Source organism: Symphalangus syndactylus, chromosome 11, assembly GCF_028878055.3.
Source record: "Symphalangus syndactylus isolate Jambi chromosome 11, NHGRI_mSymSyn1-v2.1_pri, whole genome shotgun sequence".
Taxonomy (NCBI): domain Eukaryota; kingdom Metazoa; phylum Chordata; class Mammalia; order Primates; family Hylobatidae; genus Symphalangus; species Symphalangus syndactylus.
In genome coordinates, this window is record NC_072433.2 from 120,386,294 (window position 1) to 120,403,365 (window position 17,072).

Below are 17,072 nucleotides of genomic sequence, written 5' to 3' on the forward strand. Positions count from 1 at the left end.
CAGGTCCTCAGGTCTGAGGTGGAGTAGCTGGGACAGGGACCTGAGTTCCTTCCCGAACCCTGAGCACCACCCTCCTCCCCAGGCTATAAGAAGTCAGAGGACAGCCCCAAAACGAAGGGCTCACTGGCCAAAGGACAGAGACCCTGGAGGGGGAGGGGAGGAAGTGCTGCCTGCTGACTTCCAGGTAGCTGCAGGTGGGTTTCAGGTTTATTACAGATTTATTGGGGGAGGCCCCAAGGAGAAGACCTATCATCATGGCACGGGAGCTCACGTTCCATACCAGGAAAGGAGTGTTCCTGTCACCAGGTGAAAGGGGAAGGGTCCTGGGACCCCAGCAGTGGGAGGCCTCAGGGGAGGGGTGTCATCAGAGTCTTGAGTGGACCCAGACGGTCTCTTCCAGCCAGGACAGGATGCATAGGAGCAGAGAGGAAGCAGCTTTGCTGGGAACCACCCTGGGTCGTTTACTGAACCAAAGGCTCCCGGGGCCAGCCAGAGGGCCGGTGGGGCGGGTAACATGGTGCTCAGGCTTCTCTCTGGGTCCTCTGGCCTTGGGCCCAGATACAGTGGGCTCGCTGGCAGGAAGACTGCCTCAGCGTCTATTCCCTTGCAGGGACCGTGGCATGAAGAAAAGTTCCAGAACAGGGGCTCCGTAGTCAGGGAACTTGTGGGCTAAGTGCTCAGAGCCCCTCACAGCACTTTGCCCGGGTTCATGAGGCCTTGGGGGTCTAGCACGGCCTTGAGCTGCCGCATAGTCTCCACGCCCACGGCGCCCACCTCCTCCCGCAGCAGCTGCCGCTTGCCCATTCCGATGCCATGCTCCCCCGTGCACGTTCCGTGGAGGGCCAGTGCCCGCCTGGGGGCAGGAAGGAGACATCCTCAGGGGGCTCCCTTTCCTCTGCCCTCAGCTCTTCCCCTCCCTGGCTTTGCTCCTACCTGCCCAGCTGTTCTGCAAAAGCCTTGACCCTGCCCAGTTCCTCGGCGTCATCAGGGTTGACCAGCAGGATGCAGTGGAAGTTGCCGTCACCCACATGCCCGACAATGCTTCCTGGGGGCCCAGAGGACAGAACTATTCTCCAGCCCAGCCCTCCTCTTGCCTCCTGCTGCCCCAGGCTCTGATCAGCCCTGACACCTCCCCACCTCTCCCCAGCAGCAGGGTGGGCAGAACCTGTGAGTCCTGAGGCCTTCAGATCCTCCTTGGTCTGCACCACGATCTCCGACAGCCGGGAGAGGGGGACACACACGTCTGTGGAGTAGCCCTGGTCAGAGGGGAGCCTGTGAGTTACCCCTGCCTGCCTGGGGGTACGGGGTCACCGTGGTCAAGGCTGAGGATGGGTCGGGGGCACTGGGCTTCAGCTCTTGGCCTCACACAAGGAAATAATCCTGCTCTTCTCTAGGCCTCAGCCCTCACCTCCCCCCAACACAACACAGGAGACGGATGGCCCAGGTGTGCTTGCCACACCTCCCGGCAGAGGCTCTTCCCACTCCCCTGTGGCTCCCACCCCCAAACCCCAGGCTGCTGAGCCTTTGCACAGCTGCCTGGAGCCCAGACTCCCCTTCCCCAGGTTAGGCTAACATCCCCCTCTCTATCATGTCTTCCTCCGGGAAGCCTTCCTTCCGTTTACAACTCCCAAGAGCACCGCACCATTCCCACGACCTGGCTCACAGGAAGGGCTTTTGAGGGCTTAGCAGACAACTGTGCTTTGCCTGCAGACAGTATCTGAACAGCTGGGTGGGGCGGTCTGTTAGCCCCTGGTTCTAGCACCTGCTCAGCCAGGCCCAGCCCCCTTGTTGAGGCTTGGCCTACTGCTCTGTGCAGTAGAGTGGTGAGTTGAGGAAAGGGGTTGTGGGCTGAGCTGTGGGCCCCATCTGCACCCCAGCCCCAGCTCACCTTGCATCCTGGCCGCATGGCCAGAGCTGCGTACCAGGCATTGTGCCGTGCCGTCCAAAGCCGGCTGCGCTCCTCGGCCTCCTTGGCCCAGGAGAAGTCGGAGGCTCCGTTCTGCTGGACTATCTCCTCTGCAGTTGGGGAAGGGGGGCTGACACCGAGCCGCCGCTGAGGCAGCCCACCCTGCTGCCCCACTCCACCCCAGCATACCTGTGCGCTGCAGCTGCTCCTCCAGTGCCTGCTGGGAGCCATGGAACTCCAGGAAGAGTGTGGGCGCCACTAAGCAATTCAGCTTGCTGTACCTGTTGCAGGCATCCATCATGACTTCATCCAGGAACTCTGGATCCAGGGAGACGGCAGGCCAGGTGAGGCCTGGCCTTCCCCAGGGGGCCTCTTCCAGGGAGCCCACCCTGACTGCCCCCGTCCTCAGCTCACCAATGCGGGCAACGGGCACTGCAGCCTGGAGGATATGTACAGTGCTGTCCACAGCAGCCTGGACACTGGGGAACGCACACGTGGCGGCCACTGTGGCCTCAGGGGCAGGGTGCAGGCGCAGGGTGGTGGCTGTGATGAGGCCCAGCGTCCCCTCGGAGCCCACGAAGAGCCCCGTGAGGTTGTAGCCGGCTGCACTCTTCCTATGTCCCAGGGACACACAAGGTGAGTACCAGGCTGTGTGATGAGGGATTTCTGGCCAGAAGCCCAAGCTGGAACCCAGGACACCGACCCCAGGCACTGAGATCTGGGCTGGCCTCCCTCGGGCCCAGATTCCCTGGCCCAGTGCTTTCTGCTCCACAAAGCAAATCGGCCTCAGGTAGGGAGAGCAAACCCTGCTCCCATCCACTTTGGCCCAGCTGACAGGGCTTCAGAGCCTGAGGAAGCCTAGCCTGCCAAACCAGGAGGCCGGCAGGAGGTGCCTTTCACAGCCTGGTCTCTGCAGGGCAGCCCCCCAGCACTGCCCAGGGCCCGGGCCCCCCGCAGAGGGCGCTCACCGGAAATGCCGGCCTCGGCCCGCGGTGTGCAGCAGCCGCCCGTCGGGCAGCACCACCTCCAGGTTGAGCACGTTGTCCCGCATGGTGCCGTAGCGGACCGCGTTGGTGCCCGACGCCCCGGTGGCCGCCATGCCACAGAGAGAGGCGTCCGCGCCTGGGTCTGGAGGGCGGCGTACAGAAGGTAGCCTCAGGGACGGGAGGTCCTTTCCCTCGGGCTGGGGGAGGAAGGTCCCCTGAACCCCAGACACAGCCCTGCTCCCAAGGTGCCCTCAGGCTCCCAGGAAAGGTTCGCGAGTCCTACCCACGGGGAACCAGAGGCCGCTGTCCCGCAGGTGGGCGTTGAGGGCTTTGCGGGTGACGCCCGGCTCCACCACCACAGAGAAGTCCTCCTGGTTCAGCTCCAGGATTCGGTCCATATGCGTCAGGTTAACGCAGACGCCGCCCTGGTTGGGGCAGGTGCTAAGACCACTGCAGACCTGGGTCTCTGACCTGGCCACGTCCCCGGGCCACACCCCGCTGGTGTCCCCCCAGCAGCCAGACCAGACCCCCAGAGGCAGGCAGCCCACGGGCGGGAGCAGACCCAAGGTGCCGTGTGTGGCAGGGGAGGCAGCCACAGGTGTGCCAAGGTGTGCTGGGACCATCCCCGGGGCGGGCGGGGGAGCCCCACTGTACCTGCACAGCACAGACACCACCCTCAAGCCCGGTGCCGGTGCCGAATGGGATGATGGGCACACCTTGGCGGTAGCACAGGGCTGCCAGCCGGCTGACCTGCTCCACGTTCTGGGGCCACACCACAGCATCAGGAGGTTCGCACCTAGAACCAGACCCTCAGCGATTCAGCGGGGCGTGGCACCCTCTGGTCCCAAGGTGTTGCAGGGCCTGAGGCTACGGCGAGCAAGGGGCAGAGAACATGCCAGAGCACCCCAAAACAGATGAGTGAGGAGGAAGGCAACCCAGGACCCTCGCTCTCAGCTAGGGTTGAATCCCGAAGACGGGAGGGGCCCGCGAACCCTCCCATACCTGTGCACCGACTCATCGCGCCCGTGCTGCTCTCGCACCACCGCGGCAGTGGACACGTGGGAGCCGCCCACCACGGCCTTCAGAGCCTCTACGAAGTCCCTGCAGAGCTCGCCCTGCAGGGGAGAAACACACTGCCAGGGTCCCCTGAAAGACACATGGGGCCACAGCCCTGCCCCAGTGTCAGAGGGGAGGGCTGGGGGCTGGAGTGAGCCTCGCCTGCGCCCGCCCCGCTGACAACATCCTTGCCAGGTGGGCCCACTTTAAACAAACCCACCATCCAGAAATGCCTCTTTTCCAAACAGAGCCATTGGGGTCAAAGTTTCCCCTCAGAAAAAAATGCCACCAGAATTGTTTTAATGTTTTCTTTTTTAATAAAAACAGGGTCTTACTATGTTGCCCAGGATGGTTTCAAACTCCCGGGCTCAAGGGATCCACCTGCCTCGGCCTCCCAAAGTGCTGGGGTTACAGGCGTGAGCCACGGCGCCCAGCCATCCAAATAAAAAACTAGAATTCACTCTCCAAAAAGGCTATCAGCAGGATTCCTTCAGTAGCCAGCCCAGCCTGAGTGAACTGAAAAGGTCCCTCACTTCCTCCTTTCTCCAGGGCCAACCAAGCGCCACCCCAGCCACAGGGAACTTAGAGCTTGATCAGGGAATTACAGGGAGGAAAAGCTTCCACTGCCCCCTCCCCACTCTACCTTGCCTGGGGCTTCTGGAGCCCTTCGTGGGGGGCGGGGCGGGGGATGTGTTTCTTCCCATTTTACAGATGAGAAATGGAGGCCAAGCTAAGGATAGAGCCTGGCCTGGAACCCAGGTCCTTTCCTCCAGGGCCTTCTTCCACAGGTGTGTTTTATTCCAGGCGCATCCATTTGACTCCCCCCAGCCTCACTCATGGTAGCAGTGGAGACTCAGCTGATCTCACTCTACACCCACACTTGCCACAGGGTAAGCCCAGTGACCTTTTGCCCAAGGTCAGGTCACTTGGTGCTGGGGCGTCACAGAGTCCAGGAAACTTGGGATCAGTACCCCCTGCTCCCCACACCCCACCTCATCCCTCCAGGGGACTTCTCTTCTCTCCCGGTACCTTTGCCTTCTGGGAGCAGTAGCCCCTCCAGGGGAACAGCCTCCAGGTTGCAGACCTGAGCAGTCGGGCCATAGCCAGGCACCAGCCAGAGGGCGTGAGCACTGGGTGGCAGGGTGACCAGTCAGCTACTGTGGCAGCAGCTGCTGCTGCTGTCAGCCCATTGGCTAGGCCAGGGGTGGGGCCTGCTTAAGGTGGCATGGGCTTTAAGGTGGCCCTTGCAGATCTTGCAGACATTTTCGTGGGCTCCGGGGACGGCACTTCTAAAGGAGAGGCGAGGTTCACTGGACGTTTTGGAAAACTGTAAGGCAAAAATAAAATTCTAAGCCTCCCAACCGACTGAATGGACCTTCCTCTCAGCCAAGGGCATTCCAAAGTAAACCCGAAAAAAAATTTTTTTTTTTTTTTTTTTTTTTTTTGAGACGGAGTCTCGCTCTGTCGCCCAGGCTAGAGTGCAGTGGCGCAATCTCGGTTCACTGCAAGCTCCGCCTCCCGGGTTCACGCCATTCTCCTGCCTCAGCCTCTCCGAGTAGCTGGGACTACAGGTGCCCACCACCACGCCTGGCTAATTTTTTTGTATTTTTAGTAGAGATGGGGTTTCACCTTGGTCTTCATCTCCTGACCTCGTGATCTGCCCGCCTCGGCGTCCCAAAGTGCTGGGATTACAAGCGTAAGCCACCGCGCCCGACCGTGAAAAATTAATTCAGGCTGTGATGGGAAGGGGTTTAGGACATGCCTCATTATCCCCCTCCTCCCTTTAGAATTCAGACACAACTGACTAGCATTAACATTAAAACAGAGATCTTAAGGCATTCTGATCTTAAGACGCAAAACAGACTCTGTAGCCATAAGATACCATATTCCAACCTGACTCTAGCATCACCTGACAGATAGCAGGCCCTGAAAGAAATCGATGTATTTTACCCCCAAAATATATTCCTTTGATTTTTTTTAAATAGCTCCAAAAAGCTGTCTTTTGTGGGGAAAATCTAGAATCTGTAGAGAATCCCCTCCCCTTTCCAGGTTGTTTTTTTTTTTTTGAGACGGAGTCACTCTCTGGCCCAGGCTGGAGGGCAGTAGCGTGCTGCAACCTCCACCCCCTGGGTTCAAGCGATTCTCCTGCCTCAGCCTCCCAAGTAGCTGGGATTACAGGTGCCTGCCACTGTGCCCGATAATTTTTCTATTTTTAGTAGAGACAGGGTTTCACCATCTTGGCCAGGCTGGTCTTGAACTCCTGACCTCATGATCCACCTGCCTTGGCCTCCCAAAGTGCTGGGATTACAGGCATGAGCCATCGCGCTCAGCCTCTTTCCAGGTTTTATCCTAATCAAAGGGAGATTTAACTAAGAGTCTGGCACCTTTTAAGGCCTTAGACATTTACCATCTATGTTACATAATAAGAACCTTGGGCCAGGCACAGTGGCTCACATCTGTAATGCCAGCACTTTGGGAGGCCAAAGTGGGAAGATCACGAGGTCAAGAGATAGAGACCATCTTAGGCAACATGGTGAAACCCCGTTTCTACTAAAAATACAAAAATTAGCTGGGCATGGTGGTACACGCCTGTAGTCTCAGCTACTTGGGAGGCTGAGGCAGGGGAATCACTTGAACCCAGGAGGCGGAGGTTGCAGTGAGCCGAGATCGCGCCACGGCACTCCAGCCTGGTGACAGAGCAAGACTCCGTCTCAAAAAACAAAGAACCTTGGTCTCCACAACTCCTTATCTTAACCCAGACGCTTCTTTCTATTGATTCCAGGTTGTCTATTTTAAAATTTTTTATTAAAAAAAATTTTTTGTTGTTGTGTACCAAGATTGAAAGTCTTTGGATAATAACTTCTTTTAACCAATTGAAAATCAGAAATTCTTTTTTTTGAGACAGAGTCTCGCTCTGTTACTCAGGCAGTAGCATGATCTCAGCTCACTACAACCTCCTTCTCCTGGGTTCAAGCTGTTCCCATGCCTCAGCCTCCCAAGTAGCTGGGATTACAGGCGTGCCACCGTGCCCAGCTAATTTTTGTATTTTTAGTAGAGACAGAGTTTCACCATGTTGGTCCAGGCTGGTCTCGAACTCCTGACCTCAAGTGATCCACCTACCTTGGCTCCCCAAAGTGCTGGGATTACAAGTGTGAGCCACCGTGCCCCGCGCCAATCAGAAAAGTCTTTGAATTCACCTATGACCTGTAAGCTCCTCCCTCCATTGGAAGGAACCAACGCATACCCTGCTCATATTGATTAGTGTCTGATGTCTCCCTAAACTGTATAAAACCAGCTGTAACTCAACTGCCTTGGGTACATGTTCTCAGGACCTCCAGGGAATGTGTAACAAGTCATGGTCTTCATGTTAGTGGTGGCAAATCCATACAGGTCTACAGAAACCTCAGTGCTTGTCTCGTCAGAAGAAAGAATTCTACTGAAGAGGTCTGAAAGGAAAATATCTTGAGCCCCCAAAATTACTAAGCTAAAGGGAAAAGTCAAGCTGGGAACTGCTTAAGGCAAACCTGCCTCCCATGCTTTCAAAGTCACCCCTCTGATCACTGAGCTAAATGCATATCTGACTGCCTCCTTTGCAGAGGCTAATCAGAAACTCAAAAGAACACAAACATTTGTCTCTTATCTACCTATGAGTGGGAAGCCCCCTCCCCGTCTTTCCAGACCCAAACAATCTTCGTCTTACATATGTTGAGTGACGTTTCAAGTCTCCCCAAAATGTATAAAACTAAACTGTGCTCTGACCACCTTGGGGACACATCCTTGGGATCTCCTGAGGCTGTGTCACACCATCAACATTGGCAAATAAACTTTCTAAATTAACTGAGACCTTTCTCAGATTTGGGGGGTTCATATTTTGGTAACCACAGAAGAATTCTGACTGGAGGCACCCCTGACCTTTGACAAAGCTATCAGTGCTTGGTACCAGCTTGAGCTATCTTTATGGCTCAAAGGAGTAAGACAATTTGCTGAGGCCTGGAAGCACCCCCTCCAGAAAATACCTTATCTTTCAAAATCTGGTCAAGATCTAAAGTTCATTTTGTTGTACAACTCCTTTTTTTTTTTTTTTCTTTTTTGAGTTTTACTTGCTTCTAACACAAGGAAGGCAAGCTTTTCCTGCTTCCATGATGATGGAAGGCAGGTAACTCCTTTATGGTGTTTGAGCTTGCAACCAACAGGGAAGATGAGGGTTTTTCCCTGCTTCTAGGATGGTGGAGAGCAGTCTTCAGCTGGAAACCCATCCCTAGGTAAGTAACTGAATTGGGGTTTGTCGTGGCTAAAGTTAAGATTACAACCAGCTGGTCTTAATTTCTCCTTACAACTAGAGAGCTCAGTAATCATATAAATTGTGTGATCATTTGTTTTGCTTAACTGTTTTGTTCTTGTTCATTTCTCTTTTTGTTGTTCTTTCAGTCTTTTTCCCATTGGGTTTGATCAACTCTATCTGACTTGATCAAATCCAAAGGAAGTTCCAAATTATGGGGAACAAGGCCTCTGAAGTGACTAAATTCACACACACACACGTACACACACACAAAGGATGATGTGATGGGGGGTGAAAAACGGCCAGCAAAAGGAAAAAAAAGAGGAAAGATTTTTTATTTTGACTACTAAGGGGCTTACATAACGAGGCCACCTTTTTGCTAGCCAGGCCAGACTGAAAGAGCAATGGCTGTACTTCTGAAATAGCAACAATTTGTCCTAGCTGAAATATGGTAATGAGATTTTAAAAGATTTTTTTAAAGGAGCTCAATGATTAAAAGTCAGCTTAATTAAAAGCTAACATCCAAGATGTGCATGTGTATGTGTGCGTGTGTGTGTATTTAAAAGGCTTTCATGTTTTTGTTTTTCTCCAAGAATCTTGTCTTTTTTTTGAGCAAAATTTTTTCTTTTCAGTTGACTGAATTCTGTTTTCTTCATTTACTTCTGCTGTCTCTCCTTTCTCTTGCACCCTCTGCTGCATGAGGGACCTAAAATAGTTCATAATAGCTGGGGTTCCTTAAAGAAAACAGAGACGGCGCCAGGCTCCCTTTAGGGAAGAAACCTGTTTTTTCTTATGCAATCCCAAGAGTGGAAACAGGCAAGTTCATCTCATCTCTTAAACTGCTTACTTTTTTATTGTGTTATCTCTTTGTTTGTGTTTTTTTCTCTCTCTCTCTCTTTTTTTTTTTTTTTTTTCTAAAATAGTTATTGCAACAGAGGTTACCCTTGGGTTTTTTGTTTTGTTTGTTTTTTTTGAGACGGAGTTTCGCTCTGTCGCCCAGGCTGGAGTGCAGTGGCACAATCTCGGCTCACTGCAAGCTCCGCCTCCCAGGTTCACGCCATTCTCCTGCCTCAGCCCCCAGAGTAGCTGGGACTACAGGCGCCCATCACGTCACCCAGTTTGTTTGTTTTGTTTGTTTGTTTTTTGTATTTTTAGTAGAGATGGGGTTTCACCGTGTTAGCCAGGATGGTCTCAATCTCTTGACCTCATGATCCGCCCACCTGAGCCTCCCAAAGTGCTGGGATTACAGGCGTGAGCCACCGCACCCATCCTACCCTTGGGTTTTAAGGAAGTCTATGGTTTAGACACTTAGAAATGTCTTTGTTTAAAAGAAGTTTTTTTAAAAGTGCACTGTAAAAGCACCATGTGGTCTAACCTCATAATAATTCTCCCTTCTTGGAGACCCAGGATTCAGTGTGGGCTCTGCCCAGAGCTCAGAGATCCACTTAAAAGATAGGTACTCCCTATCTAAATAGAATTAGGCTCCTTATACAATCCTATGATACATTTCTTTTTCTCTTTTTTTGAGACAGAGTCTCGCTCTGTCACCCAGGCTAGAGTTCAGTGGCGTGATCTCTGCTCACTGCAAGCTCCATCTCCTGGGTTCTCACCATTCTCCTGTCTCAGCCTCCCAAGTAACTGGTACCACAGGGGCCCACCACCATGCCCAGCTAATTTTTTGTATTTTTAGTAGAGACGGGGTTTCACCATGTCAGCCAGGATGGTCTCAATCTCCTGACCTCAGGTGATCCACCCGCCTCGGCCACCTGAAGTGCTGGGATTACAGGCGTGAGCCACCGCGCCTGGCAAATTTCTTTAATTTCATGTTTGATTTGGCATTCATCTTTAATCTCCCTCTAAGCACCACCAGACTTTTCCTCTCTGTACCTTATGATGTAAATTTTGCTATTTGATTTTCACCTGAGTTGTTTCCTTTAATATGCAAACTTAAGGCTATTTAGCTGACAACTCCCTAGGGTTGTGAAACAGGTTATTTATTTATTTATTTATTTATTTTTTAAGACGGAGTCTCGCTCTGTTGCCCAGGCTGGAGTGCAGTGGCGCGATCTCGGCTCACTGCAAGCTCCGCCTCCCAGGTTCAAGCGATTCTCCTGCCTCAGCCTCCCAAGTAGCTGGGACTACAGGTGTGCATCACCATGCCCAGCTAATTTTTTTATTTTTAGTAGAGACAGGTTTTCACCAGATTGGCCAGGATGACCTCAAGCTCTTGAACTCGTGATCTGCCCATCTCAGCCTCCCAAAGTCCACCCGCCTCGACAGAGTCTTGTTCTGTCACCCAGGCTGGAGTGTAATAGTGTGATCTTGGCTTACTGTAACCTCTGCCTCCCGGGTTCAAGTGATTCTCCTGCCTCAGCCTCCCGGGTGGCTAGGATTACAGGTATGCGCCACTACACCAGGCTAATTTTTGTGTTTTTAGTGGAGATGGGGTTTCACCATGTCGGCCTGCTGGTCTCAAAATCCTGACCTCAGGTGATCCACCCACCTTGGCCTCCTTAACTGCTGGGGTTACAGGCATGAGCCACCATGCCTGGCCAGTTAAATGAATTCTTTCACAATGACTCATAATCCTATTTTGTAATATCAAGTGTTTTATACCTTTGATATTTGACAAACTTTCCAAGATCAAATTATAAATTATGTTTTTTTCTGACCTAACTAATCCTTTAAAATGTTATTGGCCGGGCGCGGTGGCTCACGCTTGTAATCCCAGCACTTTGGGAGGCTGAGGTGGGTGGATCACGAGGTCAGGAGATCGAGACCACGGTGAAACCCCGTCTCTACTAAAAATACAAAAAAATTAGCCGGGTGTGGTGGCGGGCGCCTGTAGTCCCAGCTACTCGGAGAGGCTGAGGCAGGAGAATGGCGTGAACCCGGGAGGCGGAGCTTGCAGTGAGCCGAGATTGCGCCAGAGCCTGGGCGATAGAGCGAGACTCCGTCTCAAAAAAAATAAAAAATAAAAATAAATAAAAAAATAAAATGTTATTAATAGGTTCCCTAAAATCCAAAAATGACATATTTGGCTTATTTGGTCTAAAAATCATACAGGAAGCATTGTCAAATATAAAATGGTGTTTGGTTTTCTTTGGGCTGTATTCATATAAATATGTTATTGGTATGTGTTCCAAAATTATGGGAAACTCCTATAATTCTGATCTGACTTAATGTACATTATCAGTAATAACCATAATTGTTATGTTAAATTATTGTGGCTGCAGAAGTAACAAATTTTCTTGTCAATTGTATCTTTGACTATGGCTGCTCTAAAACTTTTTGTCATTCACGGATAATTGTTGTCTTGTTTTGGTCCTCTTTGGTTTTACAATCAGCTATAAAACTGATTTTATAGAAGGTGGTTTTACAATCAGCTGTAAAACTCTAAAACTCTAACAGGTGATCTTTTTTTGTCCAGGGACAGAGTCTCGCTCTGTTGCTCAGGCTGGAGTGCAGTGGCATGATCTCAGCTCACTGCAACCTGTGCCTCCTGGGCTCAAGTGATTCTTAACTCCAGACTGGGTGACAGAGCAAGACTCTGTCTCAGAAAAAAAGCATGAGCATGAAGAGGGAAGCATGAGGAGATCAGCTTCTTAAGTAGCTGGGACTGCAGGCATGTACCACCATACCTGGCTAATTTTTGTATGTTTAGTAGAGAGGGGGTTTCTCCATGTTGGCCAGGCTGGTCTTGAACTCTTGGCCTCAAGAGATCCACTGGTCTCAGCCTCCCAAAGTGCTGGAATTATAGGCATGAGTCACCATGCCTGGCCTAACAGGTGCTCTTGAATGCAGGTTTCTGATAACTTTGGAGATTGTGACATCAGCATAAAGGAAAAACTTTCAGGATTCATGGAGGGCTGAAATGTTCATGAATATTAAGCAGAACAGGAATTAACTGCATGGACTAAACTAATAGAAGTCTGAAGTAATCTTTTTAACTTTTTGCTTAAAACATTGCTGATCTTTGTTTTGTTTTTCAGAGTGAAGAAAACTTTTAAGCTATTTACAAATTTTAACAATTGAGGTAAGTATAGTCAAGAGCAAAATTTGGAGCATATTTGTTTCTCTCTACCTGATTTCTATAGAATTTGGAAACTATTTGTGAGTATTCTTAACTTATGACGATACAGTTATTTGCGTAAGTGCAAAAAGAATCTGTTTTCATTTGTAACAGGACACAATTGGAGAAAGTAGTTATTTTACCAAGGCTTTTACCAGAATGGTGTGCTTTTCTTTAAGGAATCAAACTTCACTTATGGAGCCAATAAAAGCCCCTTGAAAAACTGGCTTCATACATTTGTCTACACAGTCCCTGTACAGGGTTCCTGGCCTGTGGTAAGTAAAGAATGTCACTTTCTGACAGGCCCAGGAGCCCCACGTTTATCTTGAAACCTCAAGAGGAGAAGAATTCACCCAACTCATCAGTATTTGATGGTAAAAATTCATGGCTGGGCTTGGCTTTAAAAAAAAGTCTTATGTGAGATTCCTTCTCTGGGACAAAGTTCCATCAAAACCAGTTTAAAAGCCTACGTAAACATTAATTATTTTTGCTGCAGTGTATACAAATAATTAGGCCAAGTACAATAAAGCAAATCAGTCCTACCATGATTTGTCTTTAGTAAATATAGGAAACTGGAGAGAGGAAAATTATGTTTCAAAAACTATAGTACATCCATTGTTAGATTCTAGTCTTGTCTAATATTTTTCAATTTTTATTATTATCTACAGTTTGAACCAAATTCTAATTTTTCTTGGCAATGTGTCTTCAAAATAATGTTTTCAAATTTTTCCTTCTTTTTTTCTCCATTTTTCCTAATTTGGAGTCACTGAAAACTAAGCTGTGTTTTCATAAAGCCCTGTGAACTGAAGCTAGACAACTTAAATTTCAGAAGAAAATAACAGCAACCTATTTATATTTATATACATAAGCCACTTTTTTTGTTGTTTGTTTGTTTATTTTTGAGACGGAGTTTTGCTCTTTGTGTTGCCCAGGCTGGAGTGCAATGGCACAATCTTGGCTCATCACGACCTCTGCCTCCGGGGTTCAAGCAACTCTCCTGCCTCCGCCTCCCAAGTAGCTGGGATTACAGGCATGCACCACCATGCCTGGTTAATTTTGTATTTTTAGTAGAGATGGGGTTTCTCCATGTTGGTCAGGCTGGTCTCAAACTCCTGACCTCAGGTGATCTGCCTGCCTCGGCCTCCCAAAGTGCTGGGATTACAGATGTGAGCCACCGTGCCGGGCCAGCCATTTTCGTATCTGTCTACTGATGACTTCAGAGTGACTTCAGAGTAATGTGGCCTATATCAATTTTTCAGGGTTGTTATTTTGTTTGTAGTTGTTCTCCTTTCCTCCCCCTATTTTCTCTTCAGAGGACATGAGACTTCACAACCTTCTAAAAATGAGCTTTCCTAGCAACTGGGGACTTACCTGTCTAGGAATAAACCATCCTAGCCATGACAGATCAGATGAAACCTGAGATCAGAGACTCATTTTCTTCTAAAATGCTTTCTCTAAAAGATTTTTAAAAAGAAAAAGGGGGAATGTGAAAGGAAAATATCTCGAGTCCTCAAAATCACTAAGCTAAAGGGAAAAGTCAAGCTGGGAACTGCTTAGGGCAAACCTGCCTCCCATTCTATTCAAAGTCACCCCTCTGCTCACTGAGTAAATGCATATCCTTTTTCCCGTCTTGGAGAGGCTAATCAGAACCTCAAAAGAATGCAACCATTGGTCTCTTATCTACCTATGACCTGGAAACCCTTCCCCACTTCCAGTTGTCCCGCCTCTCCAGACAGAACCAATGCTCATCTGACATATGTTGATTGATGTTTCATGTCTCCCTAAAATGTAAAAAAACAAACTGTGCTGTGATCACCTTGGGAACATGTTGCCAAGATCTCCTGAAGCTGTGTCATGGGCATGTGTCCTCAACCTTGGCAAAACTTTCTAAATTAACTGAGACCTGTCTCAGATTTTTGGGGTTCACAGAGGCATAAGGCAGAAGGAGAGACCAAGGCAAGTTTTAGAGCAGGAGTGAAATTTTATTTAAAAAGCTTTAGAGTGGGAACAAAAGGAAGGAAAGTACACTTGGAAGAGGGCCAAGAGGGCGACTTGAAAGACAAGTGTGTGGTTTGACCTTTTGACTTGTGGTTTTTTTGTTTTTTGTTTTTTTTTCAGACAGAGTGCACTCTGTCACCCAGGCTGGAGTGCAGTGGCGGAAGCTCGGCTCACTGCAACCTCCACCTCTTGGGTTCAAGCAATTCTCCTGCCTCAGCCTCTCCAGTAGCTGGGATTACAGGTGTGCACCACCACACCTGGCTAAATTTTGTATTTTCAGTAGAGATGGGGTTTCAGCATGTTGGCCCGACTGGTCTCAAACTCCTGACTTCAGGTGATCCGCCTGCCTCAGCCTCCCAAAATGCTGGGATTACAGACGTGAGCCACCGTGTCCAGCCTGAGTTGGAGTTTTATATGGTGGCATGTTTCTGGGGGTCTTGCAGCTCTTCTCCCCTGATTCTTTTCTTGAGGTGGGTTGTCCACATGAGCAGTGGCCTGCTAGGGCTTGGGAGAGAAACGTACAGTTTGTTGACTGGCCTTGTACGCATGCTCACTTGAGGCTTTCTTCCCTTACCAGCTGAATGTTCCTAGAAGGTCATGTATCAGTTAAACGCCACCATTTTGCTTCTTAGTATGCATGCTCAAGCTCAGTCACCCAACTCCTGAGATCTTATGGGGAAACTGATACTCAGTTTCAGGTTTTTGTATCTATTGGGAAACTGCCTTTTCCTGGAGCAGGCTGCCACCAACTGTTATTTTAGAGAAACAGTGTAACTGCCTGACCATCACCTGAGGGTGACCTGACTTTCCTGTTGGGTGGAGGGCGAACCTTCTCTTGCCCTGTTCATGCCTGCCTAGCTACCTACCCTAATACTCAAATGAGTAAATCCCTTCAAGTATTTTACAGTTTGATTCTTTTTTTTTTTTTTTGGTTGACAAAACTGAGGGATAAAGACCATTCCATGGCCTAAAACACTTCAGTGGCTTCCTGTGGCCCCTCAAACAAATGCAAACCCCTTGCAGTGGCCTTAAAAATCCTGCTGTGCCCTGCTGACCTCCCCATAGATCTGGCACCTTTTAAGGCCTGATACCCATTTATCATCTTTTCTGTATCCCACTTCCTCCCAACCTCCTCATTGACCTCTTAAGATCCAGCTTTCCCTTCTGTCCCTGTGGACTTCAAGCTCCAGCCAGTCTTTCTCTCGACACACGCTGTGCCCTCGGTCTGTCATACTCTTCAGGCTTTCCACCTGGCCAGTTCTTCCTCACCCTGCAAGTCTAGGTATCAATGTCACACTTAGAGTGGGCCACCCTCAGGAGCATGAGGAGGGAAGCTCAGGGAGGGCTTTGAGGATGGGATGGGGTTGGACAGTGGGGCAAGCCAGGAAGGCTTCCTGGAAGAGGAAATTTGAGGATGAGCAGCAGTTTTCCAGGTAGGTGAAAGAAAAGACTTCACACCTCTTTCATATTCACCCTCCCTGGGGCAGAGCTCAGGACCATTCTGGAGTGATGTGGCTGCTGTTCTTGAAGCTAATTCCTGGCTCATTTTCCTCCCGCAGCAAATGAGAAGCATCATGTTGCTAACATCACCAAAACAAAGCTCTACGTACCCTCGTTTTTCTTCCCATCGAATCGGGAGTACACACTCCCCTCTCATCCTAGCTGGGTCCTTCACCCCTGCCATATTTGAATGAGTTTATACGTCCACCTCGGTTCATTGCTTACCTGGATTGTCTCAAAAAATGTCTGTTTTGTCCAGGCACAGCGGCTCACGCCTGTAATCCCAGCACTTTGGGAGGCCAAGGTGGGTGGGTCACCTGAGGTCAGGAGTTCAAGACCAGCCTGGCCAACATGATACAACCCTGTCTCTACTAAAAATACAAAAAACTAGCCATGTGCAGGGGCAGACACCTGTAATCCCAGCTACTTGGGAGGCTGAGGTGGGAAGATCACTTGAACCCAGGAGGTGGAGGTTACAGTGAGCCAAGATCACACCACTGTACTCCAGCCGGGACAACAGAGCGAGATTCCATTTCAAAAAAAAAAAAAAATGTCTGTTTTACAGTTGGTTAGTTCAAATCAAGTTCAGTGAAGGTCCAAACAATGCATTTGGTTGATGTGTCTCATAAATCTTTTTATCTGCAAGTTTCCCCCACCTTTTTTCATGGCATGTATTTGTTAAAGAAACCAGGTCAGCCAGGCATGGTGGCTCACACTTGTCATCCCAGAGCTTTGGGAAGCCAAGGCGGTGGGATCACTTGAGGTCAAAAGTCTGAGACCAGCCTGGGCAACATAGCGAAACCCCATCTCTACCAAAAATATAAAAAATTAGCCAGGCATGGCGGCATATGCCTGTAGTCACAGCTACTTGGGAGGCTGAAGTGGGAGGATCGCTTGAGTCTGGGAAGCAGAGTTTGCAGTGAGACAAGATCATGCCACTGAGCAACAGAGTGAGACTCTGTCTCAAAAAAAAAAAAAAAAAAAATGGAGCAGGTCATCTGTTCTGTAGAAATTTCCATATTCTGTATTTGGGTGATTACATCCTTGTGGTATTGAATATATTTCTCTAATCTCTGTATTTCTTATGAACTATTAGATCTAGGTGAGATGCTGGCCAGTACAACTTTCTGCTCTGATGGAACCATCCTAGATCTGTGCTTCCCACTTGGTAGCCAGTGGCCATGCGTCACTATGGAGCATTCAAAATGTGGCTAAGGTAACTGAATTGTCTATTTCATTTCTATTTTTTTTTTTTCGAGACAGAGTCTCACTCTA

At 49.5% G+C, this 17,072-nt stretch overlaps 1 protein-coding gene across 3 annotated transcripts; it reads right to left on the minus strand.

Moving 5' to 3' along the window:
* Window positions 1-195: 195 nt before the first annotated feature.
* On the minus strand, window positions 196-5,109 carry LDHD (lactate dehydrogenase D). 3 transcript variants are annotated; one of them, XM_055299489.2, is made up of 11 exons: window positions 4,978-5,109; window positions 3,895-4,007; window positions 3,547-3,688; window positions 3,176-3,317; window positions 2,875-3,034; window positions 2,321-2,520; window positions 2,096-2,224; window positions 1,889-2,016; window positions 1,166-1,256; window positions 934-1,045; window positions 196-853 (listed from the first exon to the last, which is right to left on the minus strand). In XM_055299489.2, exons 1-11 carry the CDS (start codon window positions 5,047-5,049, stop codon window positions 688-690), a joined length of 1,455 nt encoding a protein of 484 aa, XP_055155464.1. In that variant the 5' UTR covers window positions 5,050-5,109; the 3' UTR covers window positions 196-687. The 3 variants fall into 3 exon arrangements, with proteins under 3 accessions (XP_055155464.1, XP_055155463.1, XP_063468511.1); XM_055299488.2 differs by having other exon boundaries at window positions 2,321-2,589; XM_063612441.1 differs by having other exon boundaries at window positions 934-1,256; window positions 4,978-5,090.
* Between the last annotated feature and the right edge of the window lie 11,963 nt (window positions 5,110-17,072).

Bases quoted from the DNA above. Each gene is read 5' to 3' on its own strand.
- LDHD (XM_063612441.1), bottom strand. From the start codon at position 5,049: ATGGCCCGACTGCTCAGGTCTGCAACCTGGAGGCTGTTCCCCTGGAGG. The intron at 2,521-2,874 runs GTGAGCGCCCTC...CCTGGGACATAG, and splicing joins GGCCGAGGCCGGCATTTCCG to GAAGAGTGCAGCCGGCTACA. The intron at 2,225-2,320 runs GTGAGCTGAGGA...CCCTGGATCCAG, and splicing joins AGTGCCCGTTGCCCGCATTG to AGTTCCTGGATGAAGTCATG.